Source organism: Vanessa cardui, chromosome 5 (genome assembly GCF_905220365.1).
Source record: "Vanessa cardui chromosome 5, ilVanCard2.1, whole genome shotgun sequence".
Taxonomy (NCBI): domain Eukaryota; kingdom Metazoa; phylum Arthropoda; class Insecta; order Lepidoptera; family Nymphalidae; genus Vanessa; species Vanessa cardui.
This window is the reverse complement of record NC_061127.1, coordinates 13,820,873-13,837,060: the sequence shown is the minus strand read 5'-3', so window position 1 is coordinate 13,837,060 and position 16,188 is coordinate 13,820,873. Positions and strand designations below refer to the sequence as shown.

Here is a 16,188-nt window from a genome sequence, read left to right as displayed (position 1 = left end):
AAATTCAGATGAGCCTTCCATTTTAAAACTTTAAATTGTTTATTTTTTTAAAGGAAGGTTTCCATTACATGTAAAATACTATATACCTCAATTTTTTTTAACGTAATTATTTTTTAAAGTTATTAATCTTTTGGCCGGTTGCGAAAAATAATATCAGTGTGCAATTTTATGATGCATACGTAAAGGGTAACAAGAACACCATACGAAGTTACTAGCTAAACATTTAACTGTTATCGACAAAATCGAATCAATTTCACTCAAAAATGTCTCCAATATCCTACGCCTTAATACACAAGAACTCATCCAGTGCCGTCGCGCTAATATGAATACTCGTAGAACATAACGCGCTGACCTCTACCCCTTCTGCTGTGTGACCAAAGAATTAATTATTAAATTATTAAGACTAAATTAATAAATAAATCATATAATTCATTAAAAGAGTACTTTTTAGAGAGAAACGCCTGGAGTTAGGCTCGGGTTCCATCACAGGACACTAATTACTGTAAATTGCACATTTATATATATTTAGCATTGTAAATCTGTTTATTTAAAAAGAGCAACTATGCGAGTATCCTGCCGTTTCTTCTCGCTAGAAGCTGCTTTCCGAAACGGTGGTAGTAGTTAATTATTGACGATTAAAAAACGCTTCATTGTGAAGTTTCATTAAATAAAATTGATTTGATTTGATTTGAAAGCCTTAGTATTAATAGAGTACAGACTCCTTGCGTACATACCTATAGCGAAATATATTTGTATTGTATATATATAAACTTGTGTTATCTTTACATCGTCCAGGTTGTGTCACAAAAAATGTCCAATAAGTTTTTTACGGTTATAATTTTTATTGTGTGTATATATTTATATCGGGCATAGTGGAATCGCATCCAGGCTACAGATTTAGTTTGAAAAAAAAAGTATTTTTCACCTGTACGAAGCCTGACATCTAGTATATCATATCTCACGACAGAACCTATTTCAAATGCCATGTCATCTGTCAATTGTCAAGAAAAAAGGATGTCTTTTGAGGTCGTATATTATTATGTCTAGGGTTTACAGGTAAGTGTCATGTCTGTCATGACTTGTTAAGTTTCATAACCTTTCATTCTAAGCATAAGTAGTTATGTCTTTTTGCAATTATTATATATTCAAGTTTATTCAAGACATTATGGAATTTATTGAATTATATATATAGAATCGTTCATCACAGTTGAAATATCATTATGTACAGAGACGATATTTTATTTTTTTTATTGTTATTTTTTTATTTTCACAGACCTTCGTTGGTGGTTCGTGGGTACAATGTTTTTTTTTAATTAGGTTATAATTTATAAATATATATTACAGTTATGAAAAACAGTTCACAACCTCGCGAGATAGATTGTAATCTAACGGTGTTTGTAATCATTTAATATTTCTGACAGCGTCATTGTCTATGGGCGATGGTGACCACTTTCCATCAGGTGGCCATCGACAGTAACTACTATAAATTATTATATGTGAAAATTCGGTTATTAACAAAAGGAGTACGTATTGTTTCGAATATTAAGTAAATACCATAAAAAAACATTCGGTGACATATACAAAGAAGACAAATCACGGTATCAGATTCATAATTAGATGAATTAGACATACTAAAAAACTTAAATAGCATTTTACTCTTTTAAAATCGTTTATTCGGATTGTAACCTTAATCCACATTTTGTGATCATAGAAGTAAAGTCTACGGGCAGCAGTGACCCTTTATCATCGGGTTGCCCATATGAGCGCCATAAAAAATGTACATGTGACGTAACGTGACGTAGCGTGACGCGAGTTGTACTCCGGAGCAATAATAAAATAGCGACTATTGAGAATGGAGCAAAATTATAGGCAAATGAATATATTTATTGTTTATTTGAAATTCAGAATGCTACAAGAATTTAATACACATATACATTGCTTTATATTGTATAAACAAATATAAACATTTTTTTTAAACTATAAGTATACTATAAAATATTATTACTAGTTGGCGTATAAATGGAATTGGCGTTGACTACTAACCAATTGTCCGTATCGCACATAATCGTTCAGACTTTTCCTATTCTAGTAACATTACGATCTGAGGTTCGGTTGAATTGGAATCAGAATATAACTGTAGCCGTATAATAAGCAGTATAAATAAGTAATTGGTGCTCAGATTCGCTTAAGCTGACTTTTATTTTTGTGAGGAACCGTCGTTGGATCGAAATAGAATCGGGGGAGTGTTAAAGCTTTTATATTTAGGAATTTAGAATTGGCCCATATACATTATAATTGACTGTGATTATGAATGGATATGAAATGGATAATAAAACCTTATTGAAACTTTTGCTTCATATTCCAAATTTTAAATTTCTTCAAATATATAAATAATGACATAAGTAATTGGACATCTGATGGTAAGAACCAACGCCCGTATGTAGATGTATTACCAATGTAAGAAATATTCCTTATGGCGCCAATTGACCACCGACCTTGGTTATTTAGATGGTATGTCCTTTATTCCTGTAGTTCCAGAAAACAACAATACTAAGAATGGCTGTTTGGCGATACGCTGACCAGATGAGCTTTCAATTTGGTGGTAGGTCTTACTAAAGTGGATTTTAAGCTTTCGGCTACCACACTTTTCACAGAAAGCAAGATATGTTTAATTAAAATTTCAATCGTAACTTGGGACTTTTTATAGCGATATTATACAAAGATATGCGAGGAGATAATCGTCCGCCTTGTAAATTAATTGCCTCCAGGGATTTTTTATCGTATATAAAAAAATGTGAATAACAGCGTTAATTAAAAATAAATCTTGCATACATTATTTTATGTGCTATTTTTATTCTTCTGTATTTTCTGAATACTTCTCTTTCGAAAAACAATAAAACTCTTTTATTTTAAAAACATATGTGGAGAGAACATGTGCATCTCAACAGAAGATTGTTTACGAGGAGAATAAATGAGTATAAATGAGTTTTCAGTTGATTTATCGCCGTACAAAATATCCGGTAGTGCGAAACTATACGCCGTTTTATTAGTACGACAATATTTACTAAGGAAAGTGATACTTTTGCCGTAGTAACAAAAAGACGTATCGTTTCGCCGACATTATCATTCGCTTTTGTTGCCCCACTTTAATCTTCCACGCGCTCCATCTGCCTTTTGTTTTATTATTTGAGGCAAATTATATCAGACGTTGCTGTGCAGTCTTATAGAATAACATACCTATATAACAATTTTAATGACTTAAAAATATAATGATGTGGATGCTCAAATATAAATATGAGACAACATCACATTAATTACTCTGATCCCAATGTAAGTAGCTAAATCACTTGTGTTATGGAAAATCGGAAGTAGCGACGGTACCACAAACACTCAGACCCTAGATAACATAGAAAACTATCTACATCGAATCGACCGGGAATCGAACCCGGAGCCTCGGAGTGGCGTATCCATGAAAATCGGTGTATAAACCACGCGACCACGGATGTCGTCATCAAAGATGCAAAAGCATTCGATAAGATTAAATCTTAAAGAAAAATGTTACAAGAAATAAATCAAAGTAAAAATGCAGAAGCTGTAAAAGTTAAGCTGTCTTAATGAACGACGAAGTATTATAAGAATTTAGTAAAAGGGAAGCCCCTGTATTAGAGCTTAATTGTTGAGCATTGATTTATTCATATACATATTATGTATACTTACAGATGTATCTTCGAAGATCTTGTGATAATTTGGCACGCAGAACGGAGGCGCCGCCGATAGTCGTCGGATCATTTGGCAGAGGGTCCTTTGGATAATGCAAAGTCAGACGTTTAATACGAATAGAAAAAACTTTTTTTACATATATATACATATACAGCGTTTTTGGTAACTCGACGTATATCCGCTAGGGGGTGATAAGGGTGACTATTTTCAATAATTTTAACCCCCACATGCATAGTGCAAAAATTAAACATTTTTGAGTTATCACGTTTTTAACTTTTTTCTAAAAACTTCTGTTTTATAAAAACGATTAAATATTGAATATTTGTCAATGTTTAAATAATAATTATCTGTGTAAATTTAAAAATGCGAGCCTAAAAACGAAATTATTTCAATATTTTTTTAATTCTTTTTGCTCAAAACTGCCTTAATAACAAAAAAAATCAGTATAGAACTTGGTCTGCAGATTATTTTAAAAACATGCCCGTCTTCTAGGCTTTCCAAAAATGTATTATAAATAAAAATTTTAACAAAAAGAAAAACCGACTTCAAACAAAACACTATTTTAAAACAAATGAATATGCACGAAAAAGTAATAAAAATAATTGCGTATTCAACATATTTTTTAGAGTCTTCCTAAGTTAAATGAAATGAAAAATGTTAGACTACTTAAAAGTCGATTAACGATTATATAATGTAGTTATAGTTATTGGTATATTTGGAGCCGGTGTTAGCCACGGTGCCCTTGCCCCAACAATCAAAAGAAAGAAGCGATACGAGCCCCTTGATTGATCCAGTATATTATTGTGTAAAAGGTAATTTGTAAAAAACATATTTGTTAAAGTATTCTCGTATTGGTTTTTGATAGATATACTGTAGGGTTTTATTGGCTGACACCGGCTCCAAATATAACAATAATTATAACTACATGATATAATCGTTAATCGACTTTAGAGTAGTCTAACATTTTTCATTTCATTTAACTTAGGAAGACTCTAAAACATATGTTGAATACACAATTATTTTTATTACTTTTTCGTGCATATTCATTTGTTTTATAAATTTTTATAAATAAAAAAAAACCGCCTTCAAAAATGAACTAAAAAGAAAAAAATAATCAGTTACATCCATATCCAATTTACGATTTTTTAATCCCTATATATTTAAATCTACGCAACGGATTTTGATGCAGTTTTTTTTAAAAGATAGTGTGATTCAAGGGGAAGGTTTGTGTATATAATACATGAACAATATAGTAAAGAACCACTGATAATTTTAGAAGTTTGCGATGTGATGTCGTATATAAACAAATTCTGTAGTATATTTAGTATCAGTATTGCACCCGTGCGAAGCCGGGGTGGGTAGCTAGTTGATTATAATATTCGACTATGATAATTACATAAACATAACCACATTACGGAAGGTGACTCAAATATCCAAATAACCTATAAATAAAAGATTCGACTGAGTATCGCTAACGTGCTCCTCAGAATTGTTCCGTTCTCTTCCGTTCCGTTACTTTGTCATGGATCCTGTTCTCAGAACCGTACCAAACTTTCACCAAATTACCCTTGAAGTATATATTTTATAATAAAAAAAGAATTATCAAAATTGGTTAACGTGATTTTCAGTTATTCACCTATTTGTCGCGCATATACATAATGCAAATTTAAGACTTATGTCGTTTTCATAGGGATACCATCATCGGAAAAAAAAATACAGACGAATTGATAACCTCCTCCTTTTTGAAGTCGGTTGAAAAGTAGGAATTTATTTCAAAGCAATTGAACTGTTTCTGTTTCTAAATTTTATTTTAAATTTGTAATGAGTATGTCAGTTTAGTAAGTAAGTTTTTTTTCATTTGTTTTTATTTTTAGTTAATTTTGTGAGAATTTTAAAGAGCGACCTTTAGTACGAATTCGTTCATCTTCGAATATGAATCACCTTTCTGGTGATTTTATTTCGATTGATTTCAAATAATTTCCTTCTTTTTATACATTTTTGGAAAGCTAAGAAAACAGTTATGTTTTTAGAATAATCTGCAGGCCAAGTTACATAAAGATTTTTTTAGTTATTGAGGCATTTTTGAGAAAAAAAATCCAAAAATATATTGAAATAAATTCGTTTTCCGTCTCGCATTTTTAAATTTGTACCGATAATTATTATTTAAATACTGACAAAAATCCAGTGTTTAATCGTTTTTATAAAACAAAAGAAAAAAAATTATTGAAACTTTTTTAAAATACACTTTTGAAGTTGCATTTTGACAAATTTTGAATAAACTTTGAATTTTGAATACTAAAAAACTCAAAAATGGTTCACTTTTGGATGGAGCATATGGGGGTTAAAATGATTGCAAATAGTCACCCCTATAACCTCCTAGCGCATATAAGTCGAGTTACCAATAACCCTGTATATGTTGGAGATTATGAATTTGCACGTATACGACCTCATATATAAGAATAACAATAACACACAACGTGATTAAGTTTTATAGGTTGTCAGTTGAGAGATGATACTGGTTAAAAAATCGTCAGTGTATATTCCTTTTTTGAATGATGCTCTTGGTCTCTTGGTCTTGGAACAGCTCCAACGCCAGACGTGCGCACTGACTGAATTAGTCAAATTAACACATCGGACGACAATAGTGATCGTTTATATGACTATCTTTGCGATTCTGCGACATATACATATAGTTCATACGTTCATGCAAATATTTTTATTTAAATAAATATTATTGGAACTGGAATTTCAAAAACATAACGCAATCACAATAAACTGCCAACAAAACGCTGTTAAGTTTTCAGAATGTTTTTTTTTTTAATTTATTGGCATTTTTTTTAATTTCATATCCGTGAGAACCTTTTACTTATTAATATAAGAAAACATAAAAATAAGGTTTGTAAAAACAAAAATTTCAAATGACTATTTGTGAGATATTAATTTTAATATAAAGTATTTGTAAATAAAAAAGCCTTATTCATAAAAAATATCATCTGTTTATTTAGATACCGTTTCATCTCTTTCACACAACATTTATTTTTCATGAAAAAAAAAGACAAGATTGTTTAACTAATTAATAATAATTTATGGGTGTATGGGTCTATGTATATTCAAAGAGTTGGTGTTCTTTAAGAATCAATATCGTACTTCACTCGTGAAATGATGATGACCGATTCACGGTTATACAACATTTTGATAATTCTGTAAAAGTGTATTCGAATTTCGAGATACTAAAAACAAATCAAGTTAGTATAGTTAATACGTGATTTTTAGTTTTGGAAGTGTAATATGCTACTCATATCATATCAAATAGAGTAAATCAAATGACTATAATTAAAATATGCTTATTCACAATTTATTAAGCAACAACTAAATTATTACGAACCCAATTTAAATTAAGCTGACTTTGCATTATCTATATTTTGCTAACCGTAGGAAATAATACGTTATGTAATTATTGTCTCAAATTAAACTCTAAAGCGTTTCTCTAGGATTAAACATGGAATATTAAGGCTATAACTCACTAAGTTCCTGTATGTTTAGTTACTTACGGATAATAAGGGTTGGTTGGATGCGAAGGTGTTAGTTTTAGGACAGCTCGGAACGCCAAAACGTCACTACTGCTGTTCTGGATGAGATGATCTGTGGAAAAGATTTATTTTTTTATATATGCTAAAATATTAGCGCACATTTTTTTTTAAACATTGGACAACATCAAAATCAAAAATCAAAATATACTTTATTCAAGTGGGCTTCTTCAAGCACTTTTGAGTCGTCATATAACAATTAAGTGAAGCTACCACCGGTTCGGAAAGTAGATCCAAGAAGAACCGGCAAGAAACTCAGTAGTTACTCTTTTTAAACATATAAAAAAAAGTACAGTCATGTTAGTTAATACAATTTTTTAAATTAATATATCCTGCCTGGAAGTCAACAGGTATTAATTCCACGCTTTTTTATCATCTACAAAATCTTGTATCGAATAACTCTGATCACCTACATAACTCTGATCCCAATGTTAGTAGCTAAAGCACTTGTATTATGGAAAATCAGAATTAACGACGGTACCACAAACACCCAAAAACATAGAAAATTATTGAACTTTTTGAACATCGACTTGGGACCTCGGAGTGGCGTACTCATAAAAACTGGTGTTTATTTATATTATTCAATACTCCATCATGAAGATCGCCTATTATAATCCGATGAAATGCTACAACGTTTGTAATTTCATGTGCCAATCACCGAAAAATGACGACAAAAGCGATGAAGAATATAGATAAACTACATTTAATTTGCTAATTGGAGAGGTTAAGGTTGATAATGTTATGTAAATTAATCACTCATTGTTGTCATCAGCGATTTATATTCTACGAACTGATATCCATTACAAGAGAACAATTTCCGGTAAACGTTGATCCAGGAAATGACTACCAGTTCACTGGGATTCACTGAAATCCATAAACTCATTATAAAGGCACATAAATTTAGAGAACAAAAACCTAGAATTCCGAAGACCGTAACAACGTTAAAGTTGTATGTTTATCGTATCAGATACTTTTTACGTACAAAACTTTACTTCGTCATTTTTGTACGAATTTGAATAAATATTTATGAAATGATTCCGTGTAGCATTTTCCTGAAATACCCTATTTATTATTGAAGTATCCAACATAATTTATTTAAAGTACTTTGCTTCTTATCTTATAAATACATACGTGATTCCATATAAAAACCAAACTCATTGTAATAAACATAACACAAATAAATAACATGTAAAAAAGACAAAAAATAACTAGGCATTAAAGGCATTCTCAATTCTTGGAGAGATGTTATTACACTCAAGATGACAAAAATATTTATACGGATTAATAAGCATCATACTTGTACAATCCTATTTATTTTAAGTATAATTAAACTCCCGAAACGCTTGGCCCTTGGAGTAGTGGTGCAAATAGCTTCATCAAAAGTATAACCACCACCCTCCTGTCACCAGTATTGCCTATACTGGTGACAGGAGGGCTGGTTCGTTTTTTGCCCAAAGGATCGGAATTGCGATGCAACGTTCAATATTTATATATTTAAGCATTTAATGTTATTAATTCTTATGTTAATAAATGTTGGGAATTGTATATAACTTTATTATGATATGATTCATAAGATCTACAACAGTCAACACGGATCACAGACATGTATACTAAGTATCGTTAACTAGTTACTTGATTTAAAAAGGCTTTATCCTTTGTTTAGGTTATTTTTACCTTAATTACTTAATGCATTGGTTGACAAGACTTTTGGAATTAAATGAACGATATCCGAAGAATTAGTATGCGATAAAGATACATGCTTAGTTAAATTTCTCTCCGTTGTTAATTAATTCTATTAAATTCAAAATTTTTGTTTTTAGTACAATTTTATGTCACAAATTTTTTAAATCGTTTTCTTTATAAAATCTGCATATCTAAAGAAGTTGGTTGAACTTATTACATCATTGACATGTTCCTGTTTCCTATTTAAATAATGAATTTTAAATTCATAACGTCATAGAAGACTAATAAGATATTAAGCAGGCTTTCTTAATTAGCTCTTTCATTTTTATGGAACGTGAAATAAGTAGTACGGTGATAAAGTTGGGATTGGGTTTTGCTTGTAAACCACAAAGCATAATGCTAGATGAACTAAATCCTTGAAGGTTCAAAACATGAAAATATTACGCAAGGGGATACAAAACGAATCCAAATATGTTAGTAATTTGTAAGAAGGGACGTGACTGGGATATCCACATAGGATTTACTTTTCGTGACATTATCTGTTTTTACTAAAGCTGTAACAAGGTCATACACATGTGGAATAATTTTCGATAAAAAAGGGTTTTAAATATTATTAGGGAAGCAAGTCAAAATACCTCGTAATAAATAAGCATTTTGATGTTCGTTAGAAATTAGACTGCCCGTAACAAAAAGTAAGCCCATAATTACCCCTGAAAGCCTTAACCATATTTAATTGCACGAGTTTTCAAAAAAAAAATGGTTAAAGGGCAGGAGGATGATGATGATGATCGACGATGAGTTTTCGACTTAGGATATCGGATTTTTTCTATCATTATATTATAAATAGGTAACATTTTTTTGTTTTGTATGTCATATCTAAAATTAATGAAATAATGAAAAAAAAATCTAAAATTTGCTTTATTCCTGAGTGCTGCAAGTTACCCCGGGCGGGTCACTAGTTTCTTAAAATATAAATAAATACATTTATACCTCTATAATAAATTAATAAGTATTTCCACGATCCACTTTTGTAATTATAATAATAATTTATTCCTGTAAAAGTATAAAAAAAGTTTAAAAAATGTAATAGTGCAGATTTCCAGCAATTTTTCCGAGATCGAATAAACAGAAGCGTCTGCAATGGTATTTTGTAAGGCTTAAGCTGTTGTGTCATTTTAAACAGCAAAATTTTTATCAAGACCCTCTGACAGACAAGAAACTTCTGGTGATTTTTTTTACAAGAAATGAGTTTTTTTTACTTTATTTCATTATTAATAAATAACTAGTGGATGAATGTTAATTATACTTTTCAACCGACTTCCAAAAGGAGGAGGTTATCAATTCGTCTGTATTTTTTTTTTTTTTTTTTTTTTTATGTTTGTTACCTCATAACTTTTCACTGGGTAGACCGATTTTGATAATTTTTTTTGTTTGAAAGGTAGTGCTTCCCGTGGGGTCCCATTTTTTTTAATTTTTTTTCCGATGATGGTATCTATATGAAAACGACATAAGTCTTAAATTTGCATTATGTATATGCGCGACAAATCGGTGAATAACTGAAAATCACGTTAACCAATTTTGATAATTCTTTTTTTATTATAAAATATATACTTCAAGGGTAATTTGGTGAAAGTTTGGTAAGGTTCTGATCACAGGATCCATGACAAAGTAACGGAACGGAAGGGAACGGAACAATTCTGAGGAGCACGTTAGCGATACTCAGTCGAATCTTTTATTTATAGGTTATTTGGATATTTGAGTCACCTTCCGTAATGTGGTTATGTTTATGTAATTATCATAGTCGAATATTATAATCAACTAGCTACCCACCCCGGCTTCGCACGGGTGCAATACTGATACTAAATATACTACAGAATTTGTGTATTTACGACATCACATCGCAAACTTCTAAAATTATCAGTGTTTCTTTACTATATTGTTCATGTATTATATACACAAACCTTCCCCTTGAATCACACTATCTTTTAAAAAAAACCGCATCAAAATCCGTTGCGTAGATTTAAAGATATAGGGACAGAGAAAGCGACTTTGTTTTATACTATGTAGTGATGGAACTCCTATACGGCTCGCAGTTAGGGTGCGATATGGGGCAGAATTTCTTACTATCTATAATCAAATTTTGTGTATGTGATGTGATGTCATATGATGTACGAAATATAGTTGGTCTTTTTCAAAGTTTTTTTGCTGAGTTCGATTACAGCTCTTTCGAGAGATCCTTGTAGTTTACGCCGCGTGACGTATTAAATCCGCATTCTCGAAAGTCTATTTTTGCTTTATTCGCAAGTTTCCTATGAAATTCTCCTCGAAGTAGTTTCTGACTCATATAAAAAGAACGCTTAATCTATCTATATTAAAAAAAAATTAGTTAGTCAACATCAGTTTCACTTAAAATCAAAAAATAAATAAAAATTTTAACAAAAAGAAAAACCGACTTCAAACAAAACACTATTTTAAAACAAATGAATATGCACGAAAAAGTAATAAAAATAATTGCGTATTCAATATATTTTTTAGAGTCTTCCTAAGTTAAATGAAATGAAAAATATTAGACTACTTAAAAGTCGATTAACGATTATATCATGTAATTATAATTATTGTTATATTTGGAGTCGGTGTCAGCCAATAAAACCCTACAGTATATCTATAAAAAAACAATACGAGAATACTTTAACAAATATGTTTTTTACAAATTACCTTTTACATACCATATACTGGATCAATCAAGGGGCTCGTATCGCTTCTTTCTTTTGATTGTTGGGACAAGGGCACCGTGGCTGACACCGGCTCCAAATATACCAATAACTATAACTACATGATATAATCGTTAATCGACTTTTAAGTAGTCTAATATTTTTCATTTCATTTAACTTAGGAAGACTCTAAAAAATATATTGAATACGCAATTATTTTTATTACTTTTTCGTGCATATTCATTTGTTTTAAAATAGTGTTTTGTTTGAAGTCGGTTTTTCTTTTTGTTAAAATTTTTATGTATGAGTGTATTAAAAATTTATATTAATCAATTTTAAACCGACTTCTAAATAAGATGAAGAGTTTTACCTCAGAACCCCCGTCATTTAATGACGGCTTATATATGAATATTTTTTAACAAAATAGGAAGTATACGGCATCCCGTTTATTTAAATTTATATTTCTTGAAAAAATTGAAGTTAGTTAATAGAACAATATCGTGCATCTTGCAACTATAACTACGGGTTCGAAGCCAGGCAAGACCAGAAAATCTTTGGATGGCAAATTGCCCGCCGCAGAAACCCCACATATCCACGCTCGGCCACTCCACCGCGTACGGCGGCGACAGCGGGCTGGCCGACATGTTGCCCAACTGGTAGTTGGTCCACGAGCCCGTCAGGATGCCGGCGCACACGCTCACTATCATCGTCGTGTCGCCCCTGCGGATGTCAAGTCTGTTTCTCAAAATTAAATTAAACATAACTACTTTTAACAGTATTGAAATCAAATGCTTTTTGTAGCATTATAGCTGTAGATTATATATGCACTATATTTTATACAACTGGACACACATAAAAAAATATTCGTCCTAAATCCATCGATAGTGCGTTGCCTGACCTACATCCTGATATTTTTATTGTCATGGATACTGACCCAGTTGCTAAAGCTGTAAATCCGAAACGGACGGTTTTTAGTTAAGCAATGTTGATTTAGCTCTTATTACTTTAATCATCGAATTTAATTGTAACACTGTGAATGTTAAAATGTTGACATGCAATAGAACTTAGCTCTTTGTGGAAGATCAAGTAAGGGTTGATTGGTTGCAAATCTTATATATTATTAGCGTAGCGTATACCGCTTTTTGTCCCACTTATTATTAGACGATTGTTATAAAAATTGCTGATGGTCTCGTTTTGAAGAACTCGAGCTGTAGATATGCAGAAAAATGAAGATGATTCTTGATTAGAATTTATTTAATTGTTGCGATCTAACATATAATTAATTTGAGAGAGCGAAAAAAGTTACTGGCCGGTTAGAGAATGGTCCTACGGACTACGGTACGGTGCTATGCTGTATAAAAAATAAACATACGAAACGCGCTAGTCGCTGTCACCAGTTTACAATGAAATTAAATCAAATAATCAAAACAAAACCTGCCAAAAGTATTCATATCGAAACCTATGTTTCGATATGAATACTAAAAACCTTTTGAATCGCGTAGTCTCGATAAACAAAACCTAGTAGATCGAGAGATGTACTAGTGTTTATTTATTGTATTGGTGGGTGAACGGAAAAATAGGCCATGGTTCATTGACATTTAAGTCATTTTTTAGATAAACAATGGTCACCCACTATGGGAACTGAAATATTAGGTCTGTTGTGAGATTATGAGTGAGCGACATCTACCCACATAGATATGCACTAATTATAGATACTTTGTGGTACCAACAAATAAATCTATAGAGTAACAGAAATAGTCGATTTAAGATAAGGCTCTTGCCTTGATGGTTGAACTATTTGTATTTTAAATTTGAAAAAATAAATAATCAGATTTTGCCAATTCCTTCTGTATATCTGAACTCTAAATTGTTGGCGGTTTAGTATCTTGTTGCGCTACAGTTCATCCTCCTGTGAAAAACAAAATAAAAATTCTAACAAAAGATTTTTGCAAATAGCGTTATTTAAAATTAAGACTCTTATTTTAATATATTTAAACGATATTATAATCTTACTAAATCATACAATACAGCTTAGTAGTATTTTCATAGCCATAAATTTAAATTTTAGTAAACATTATTAATTAGGTCATAGCGGCGTCACAATGAACGGTCTAGCCCGCGAGAGAAAATCCAATTGCTATTAGAGCTCTACTGTAAGTCTTATTTCAGCATTTCAGGAGATAGATTCGAAAAGAGTTCTTACGAAGCAGTTCTTAATAATATATATACATATAGTATTGTTATAGTAAAATATTGTTTTTAATACAATATTATACGGATTGAAGTAACAGCATAGTAAGTAGTCACTGCTAAAAAGCGTGTTTTGATAAATGATTAAATCTGTTTTTAATTTTAAATGTATTTTTTTTTCACTAGAGTTTATCAAATTGGAGTGTTTGTTTGTAACATTAAAAAAGCCACTTTTTATTAAATGCATATGTATGTTTAGAAGGTACATATACTAAATAACATTTTTTAACCGACTTCAAAAAAAGGAGGAGGTTCTCAATTCGTCGGGGCCTTTTTTTTTTTTTATGTATGTTACCGAATTACTCGAAGATGGCTGGGCCGATTTTGACAATTCTTTTTTTGTTTGAAAGGGCATGTTTTACAGGTGGTCCCATTGTCAGGAGATCAGGATCTGATCATGGGATCCTGGAGAAATCGAGGGAACTCCTCAAATTTTATAGGCACACTTATAGTGATTTCGGTTTTATTCAAAGTGCCTTGGTCATATGCTCACGAAAAGTGACATTTGATGAAGTGGAACTGATGATGAAGACCACAACTGGTAATCAGAACCTATTAGTAAGTAACTATTTTACGGGTTTAGTTCTATTTCTTTAAGATAGTCGTCAAGAAATTGATGTTAGTAAACATGCCTATGATGAAGTCTAGCTGATGGTGGATTACCAGGAGAATTCCTCAATGATTAACGGCATTGCATCGGGAAAAATGGTATTGTCTAATTGGCGATGAGCAGTTAACATTAGGCTATTATAACTTAGGTAACGCTTAATTTGAGTTGCAGTCCACATCGTATTGAAACGGCGTTGAGTTATGTTTAGAGTCGAAAGCCGAAATGTACTGAGTATAATAAAGTGAATGACAAACACTACCAATTGTAATTATAAATAACAAAACAACACTGAAAAGCATTAAATATTTTTTTATAAATAAAAAAAAACGCCTTCAAAAATGAACTAAAAAGAAAAAAATAATCAGTTACATCCATATCCAATTTACGATTTTTTAATCACCTTTTGAAGTCGGTGCCAACAAAGTAAATAAATTCCTATATTTAAATAATTTAATTTGTATCGATAGTAAGGTTTGTCTAATGGTGTCATCTATACAATAAATAGATTTCGTTTTTGTATGTATGTATTATGTACCTATATTAGCAATGTTGGCACCGACTTTGAGAGGTGATTAAAAAATCGTTAATTGGATATGGATGTAACTGATTATTTTTTTCTTTTTAGTTCATTTTTGAAGGCGGTTTTTTTATTTAAATAAAGCCCTACCACCAAGTAAAATTTGAATGAAATTTGAGAATTAATCAACACAGAAAAACAATCAAGTAACTAAGAGCAGAAATAGCAAAATTAAAATATATTTTATTCAAGTATCCTTTAACAAGCACTTTTGAATCGTCATTTTACAATCCATGTTAAGCAAAGAGGATGCTGATATCAGCTCGCTGACATATACAGAAGTATTAATTCCTACCAAATATTTCACATTCGTTGCGTAAAATCTCATATCGGTAAACAGGCTCTTTGAATACGGCTGTTTAATTTATATAATAAAATTATTTTATCTTTTCTTTGTGTTTATTGTTTATGACTCTCTCTCGACCTTTAGATAGAATAATAATATCTATTTTAACATTTATACTATTATAATGATGATGATTTTTATATATTTTATTATTAATTATAAGTCATAGTCATAGAAATAGTACGATGACTTGGGCTACTTTGATAGCTCATATTTGTATAATGGCTTAGAGATAAAACGACTTTGTTTAGATCATACTATAAAATAAAATATATAAAATAATATAATATATAAAAGGAAATATCCTTTTAATCGTGGAGCCTGCAACTCCTTTCAAATGCAATACAACAATACGTTCACGGTGCTGATAGGATTGCCACGATCCTGGAATGCGTCAGGAATGTTTGCAGGGATTTCGATTTTTTTATCTCATGCCAATCCATATCATGCATAAAATCTACAACTCTGACTGCGTTAGTACGCAGAGTCAGTGGCAGCAGCAACGACATCTTTAGCCTGATCGCCAGCAGACTTGAATACATAAATATTAATCATTGTTCTGTTTTTGTATTTCTTTACTTAATGGAATGGTACAGCAGTTTTAGTGAATAATACTCAATGTTATATTTATATGTATATATTGTACTAAAACTGATATACAAAAATTTAGAAATATATAGTTACTTAAACAAATAAATAATGTA

At 31.0% G+C, this 16,188-nt stretch overlaps 1 protein-coding gene across 1 annotated transcript in view; it reads right to left on the bottom strand.

Annotated features, from left to right (window-relative positions):
- The window catches only part of LOC124529733 (guanylate cyclase 32E-like), a 218,043-nt gene that overhangs the window by 92,373 nt on the left and 109,482 nt on the right, over positions 1-16,188 (bottom strand). Inside the window, exons 7-8 of the mRNA XM_047103629.1 lie at positions 7,272-7,362; positions 3,718-3,802 (exon numbers count right to left, since the gene is read on the bottom strand). Coding sequence (XP_046959585.1) covers positions 3,718-3,802; positions 7,272-7,362 — 176 coding nt within the window. The remainder of the gene's footprint in view (positions 1-3,717; positions 3,803-7,271; positions 7,363-16,188) is intronic.